The 6,000-nt window shown below is 35.2% G+C and overlaps 1 protein-coding gene across 7 annotated transcripts in view; it reads right to left on the reverse strand.

The window, feature by feature from the left end:
• Positions 1–6,000, reverse strand: part of TBC1D1 (TBC1 domain family member 1) — a 124,793-nt gene that overhangs the window by 47,635 nt on the left and 71,158 nt on the right. For 6 of the 7 annotated variants that reach the window (XR_001873021.1, XM_017804168.1, XM_017804141.1 and 3 more), the window contains exons 1-3: positions 5,754–5,860; positions 3,344–3,472; positions 1,211–1,297 (exon numbers count right to left, since the gene is read on the reverse strand). The exons of the other annotated variant lie outside the window; for it this stretch is intronic. Coding sequence is in view for 5 of the 6 variants with exons in the window: in XM_017804168.1 (XP_017659657.1) it covers positions 1,211–1,297; positions 3,344–3,472; positions 5,754–5,804 (267 nt within the window). In the remaining variant the exon portion in view is untranslated. Of the gene's footprint in view, positions 1–1,210; positions 1,298–3,343; positions 3,473–5,753; positions 5,861–6,000 lie in introns of those variants that run through there. 7 annotated transcript variants of the gene reach the window in all.

Below are 6,000 nucleotides of genomic sequence, written 5' to 3' on the forward strand. Positions count from 1 at the left end.
TTCTTTCAAAAACGTAAGCAGAAGGAACAGACTCTTGATTACATGAAGTCAGGAGTCCGCAGGTGCTCAGGCATTACAGGAGAATCAATAGCTGCATAGCAGGTGTGCAGAGTTCTATGCTGCCTCCAGAGAAGAAGACTGGCTTCTTCTATGCTGTTTGTTTGTATTGTTTTATGCAGACTAAAAGCTTTCTAACCACACAAAGGGGGAAATTACTCCACTTATGTTTCTTATGAATGCAATCCTGCATTCATCATATGTAGTTTCATGGCTAAAACCAGCCAGAGTAGCCTGGACAGCATGGTAATGACAGCATTTGTTTTGCTGCACATTGTTGCAGTATCCAGATGATGTATATAATATTTTATTTCACATATAGACACCCATTCAAACAAAATGTACGTTATATACGGTACAAGGCATTTCTAATTCAAATGGAAACTCAACTGCACGTCTCTTGTTTATAGCATAGGGGACAGAATGAAAAGCTTGAAAGCAACTTGAAACTTTTGGAGAACAGAAACAGATTTACTATGTGTCCCATCTTGCCAAAAAGTATGGAAATCTCCAGTGAAACTCTACAGATAACAGCATCTTACACATCACTATTGTATTGCCATGTGACTACTATTCTTAGCCTGAATCTCTATTACTAGACTAAACTGATAATTTTTTCAAGTTGTCCCTCAGAGGACTTGCACACATTCTAACATTACATATATGAAAAATGATTTGAATAATCAACTTGCAAATTCTAAAAAATCTGAATATTGCTTCAGGCTGGGGGGGAAAAAAAAAAAGAGAAAAGAAAGGAAAGGCAGTGGCTGATCCAAGAAGCTGCCTGTAATGAATGCAGCCCTGTCACTCTCAGAGGGACTCAGCACAGGAATAAAGACGCATCATTTGGATCAGCAAGCAGCAGCAGAATTCTTACAGATAGGAAGAAAAGGACATACCTATCCTCCCTACTCTGTGATATTGTTTTATCATACTGTTTGGCTGTTCTGTGGTTTCTTTCTTTTCACACACAATCAGGTAACTTGTCTACTGCCAAAAACCAATCCAAAAAAATGCAAGATGTTAGAACAGAACAGTTATACGAGCATTTCACATCCGATCAATTGTTTTGGAACAACTAATATTATAGTCTTTTATTTCGACTATTATCTGAAGTTTCTAAATATGTACAATTATCCCAGGCTTTACTTACTTTATTTGTGCTGCTTAAGGTATTGGACACAGAGCTGTCCAAATCCACAGAACCAGAACTGTCCAATGGACCTCTGGCTTTACTGCCCTGTAGAGATAAAGCACACTAGCAGTTAAAATTATGATATATGGGGCATACGAAAAAGAGATTTGTGTAGCATAGTCAGAATCTGTAATTTTCAAAGACAGTATCAAATTTGATTTCCTAAAATGCCTAAGAATATCCTTTGCCCTTATGAGAAACAGAAGCTTCATTCAGGATAGTCTCTGACAATTTAAAGGATCCTGTAGAATTAAGGAATTCTCATTGGCAATTATGTGTTTTTACTTCTGTATTAGGTACTTCTTACAAAGATATAGAGAAATGAAAAGGATGCCTATGACAAAGGACTAAACCCGTATGAATTTAATACACAGCAAAAAAATTTCTGGTGTTATCATTTCAGTGCCTACGAATCAGAAAGCATAAATATTTCTGTATAATCTGTTCAACAATATCTTTGCATGATTTGACTAATGCTTTTATGTAACCAAGAAAAATATCAAGAAACCTAGTGATGGATTCTTATGTGCTAACACAATTATGGAACTTCTATCTTTCTAATCTTAAATGTTTTATTTTTTAATGCTCTTATGTTATGACATATGTTCTCTTTGAACTGTTATTCCAGGTAAAACATAAAATGTTATCATTATTCACAACAGTGACTATTCTCTCTTCAAAGTTCAGTCACAACTTCTGGCTTCAGATCTGATCAAAATCAAGAATTTCCATCAAAAACAGCAATGACAGTGAAAATGCAACCGATATACAGCTGTGCTTATGTGAAGACAAGCTTATGCCAGTCAAGACAAACTGGCAAAAATTAGAACAGTACTATAGTTAATGTAACAACACTAACATTATGTGTCATATCCCAAACACATGCGCAGCAGGATTTTATGGGGGTGAATTCTAGGAATACTGTCCAGGAAGTAACGAGGGGAGATATTAAACTAAAATCCTCTCTATATGCATAATTATGACAGGGAGACCATGCTTTTGCCATTATTTGTTTTATGGGAACAGGTTAGGTATGTCTGAAATAAGCTTTGAAAACCTCATTTTGTCACTACAAGTTGCATGTCTATGAGCCAATAAATTAGACTAGATCTTGCTTCTATATAACTTTTTGCTGATTACAAATGAGAAAATCCAATTTCTGTTCCTGAATATTTGTTGTTTGGCATTCTGTCAAAACTTTTTTTTTTTAAGGGAGAAGGTCTGATTTTTTTAATCCTTTGTCAGGCAGAAGTCTTTCCAAGTTTATTATTTTCCTCAGACTTTTCCCATGAGGTGCAAAACAAAAAATATTTGAATGAGAAGACACTCCGTAGGTTTAAATAGTGCTTGAACTTGACATCTGATTTAATTTCATAACTGCTGCTGTGTACTTTCAGCAGATAATTTCAGCGATCTGTTTATGATAAACAGATTTTCATTTACTCATCATTTTCCCAACATGATTTCTTGGGAATCACTATCACACAGAAGCTCAAGTTTTTCCCACTGATCCATATTTCCAGACACTGTTTACAGAGAATTTTAGCTGATGTAATATTGCATAAATGCGTCATATTCTTAGTGCCATCTGAAGTTCTTTACATTCCTTGCCTTCAAATAATCTATGGCATTTAAAAGTTCAGATGCCCCATTATTTATCAGTTCTGTGTCACTAATAAATACTATCTCATTAGGAGTGCTTAGTCAGTTGCTTAATAATTTCCTTCTACATAAATAAAAGTGAACAATTATAATTACTTTTTAAATTTCCTAAATCCTAAAGAGAAATAAAACAATAATCACTTTTTTTAAGTCCTCATGCTCAACTTCATATTCATTTTTTGAAATGCCTATATACACTATTTCTTATCTAGGAATTAGTTCACTTCACCCAGGACTTGGTTTTCTCTCTATCAAAGCCCTGCTTTGTTTTGTCTTCTTCTAAAATGTACATTCAAATATTTTTGTCACTGTGCCTTTAATAACTTCTGAGCTCTAGCCTGGAAGAATAACAAATATGACTTTTCTGTCATTCAAATAAATAAAGCAATGACTTTATGTTCAAAAGACAATAAACAGGAAGATACTTACACGTGATAAAATACTTTCAAATGATTCTGTCAGAGACCTTTTTGCTTTGTTCTTTAACATATCTAATCTGAATCTCGGAGCACTGCTGGACACCTCATTTACAGCATTCTCAGCAGGAGGCTGTGAAGTCTGCAAACAGAAATGCAAAATGCTCAACAGCATGGAGCAGAATCTCAGTGAACAGGCTGAAGACTTCTGTAACCTGAATCAATACTTTCTCCTGGTGTCCTTGGCTTTTCATGCCTTTTTCTCTACTGATACTTGTACTGAAGTTTAACAAACTATCTTAACATAAGACCAGGAAATCTCTTAAAGGAAATGTGCTGAGTGTACTAGCATGCCTCAGAAGAACTGGTGTTTTGACAGGAATTTATGGCTCTGTTGACAGTTTTTCTTTAGTGCCAATGTACAGTTGTACAAATTCTAAATGTTTAAATGTAACAGATTAGAGATTTCTGATGGATTTCCTTTTCTTCAACTAAGAAATTAATCAAAATGGATGAAGTTCATAATTATTTGGAACTCTCAGCCATCTCTATTATATTAAAATGGGGCGTTCTAAGGGCCAGGAAGATGTGTAACAATCAAGCTCTTCAATATATTTCACAAGTAGAAACTTTTCCACCTTAAAGCTAACAATCAATTGAGAGTTTTACTTCTTAAATAAATGTTTCAGTCAATTTTTAGTGCTGTGAAGACCATCCAAACCCAACACCTGCAGTAGAAAATCAGAGCTTCGTTTTCAATGATATTTTTCGGGGTTCACCTTCAGGCTGCCAGGCACCGTAGCCTTCTGTATTTGTGCCTAATTTCAGAGACTGAATGCTTGATCTATCCAATTACTACTACTTGGGCAGCTGAATAGCACATTACCACCATCACCAAATAGTCCTGCCTACATATAATTATAAACCATCCTATTTCCAGTATGGCAAAGTTACAGGCTTCTGTATTTTCTTTTTACCTTCCCTCATCTTATCCTCAAAGAGCAAATTAGATGCTGCTTACAATTATGTTCTTATGAAAAGACACTTATTGTGAAATGTTTTTGTTAAATAAGATCCATGTATGAGTATCATATTTAATTTTTCCCTCCCCTGATTTAGATATTAAAAAAAAAAGTGATTATGAAAAGAATGAAAGTGAATACCTATGCAGAAAAGAAAGGAACAGGGATACCAGGGTGTGATGGGTTAATGACTGCTGAGACAAATAACACTGCCAGATAGGCATTCAAAGGTATCTGCTATTACACAGCTCTGGAGATTAATTATCAGAGTAAATATAAAATGTTATACTAAAACAAATGATGGACTGATGGCAAGTCAACTCTGTTCTTAGAGCACTGTCATCTTTGCAAGTGTCAGATTAACTAATTTTGGTTCCAGGAACTGAGCAAACAGACTGAAGCAGGCCTTAAGAATTTTCAAATCACAATGAAGACACACTAATCTATCTTGCTTTCTAGATCCCTATTTCCAAGCTGTTTGTGACTGACAACTATTTGATAATCAGCTGGCATTAGACCAAATAAAAATATTTCAGGTATGATGATAGAGGACTTCAGGCAATGTTTCTTTGTCTTATGCCGTAACTGCAATACTTTATTCTTAAAAATCTGTTTCTGGTGAGATACCCAAGACAATAAATCAGAGAACAAAACATGCAAAGTTTTCTTCCTGTTTACTCAGTGAGGTCAATAATTAGCCAGTAAACCATAAAAGGAGAAGAGATTAACTAAGTGAAAAAATAGTAAATGAAGATTTGCTGCTACTTCCCTATTTCTTCACAGGTCTAATTACTGTCCATATATTCATTTGCTAGTTTATATCACCAATGGCCAATAGCAGTTATCACAATGGAATTACCAGCCAGCAGCAAAGGGACAACCAAGATTTTTAAAAGGATCAAATAATTGGAACTGAAAGTTTCCAGAGAATGGGGTCTATCCTTTTTAAAATACAGGCCACCTTGAGGTGTTTCAAGTTAATTAGTCACAAACTAAGGCATCCAAAATCACTAATTCCTTTTGAAAAATCTTAACTGTGCTCTGTAAATGGCCTTAAACAGCACTGATGGAACCTGATGCAGTTTAGAAGGTAGCTCAGCTTTTTGGAAATGGACGAGAGTCTCTGCTGAAGTTTCTGCAGCGATTCTCCTCAGCTACTCCTTCTTGAGGCTACTTCAAATGGTCATTTGCACACAAGAAATAGCTTCCAGCTCTTGAGTAAATGTAATAGGCCTTTTATCAAGGATAATAGCCTATGAATCATAAGGAAATTCAGTGATCACCACTGCTTAACACTTTCAACTTTCAAAATCCCAGTGATGGAAATTTACCTTTGGAAAGATATGGAAAGTCTTTTTTCTGGCTCCTCCTTATATGAACTAAACCCAAATGTTTACTTACCTGTTTTGCTTCTCCAACATGAACATGGTCCTTCTGTTTTTCTTCATACATGTTTCTCAAAACAGAGATAACCAACTCATTCTCTTCTTGATCATTTCTTGGTCTTAATTTCTTTAATTGAAAACACCACAAGCACAGTAATTACACATTTGTATTCTTTTCATTTTGTCACAGTCCATACATTGTCAGTGTAATGTTTAGTTTGGTTAATGCTACTACTCCAGTCCACCAGAGGACATCAGTGTCC

The sequence above is a fragment of the Lepidothrix coronata genome, unplaced genomic scaffold (assembly GCF_001604755.1).
Source record: "Lepidothrix coronata isolate B3197 unplaced genomic scaffold, Lepidothrix_coronata-1.0 Scaffold0, whole genome shotgun sequence".
Classification (NCBI taxonomy): Eukaryota; Metazoa; Chordata; class Aves; order Passeriformes; family Pipridae; genus Lepidothrix; species Lepidothrix coronata.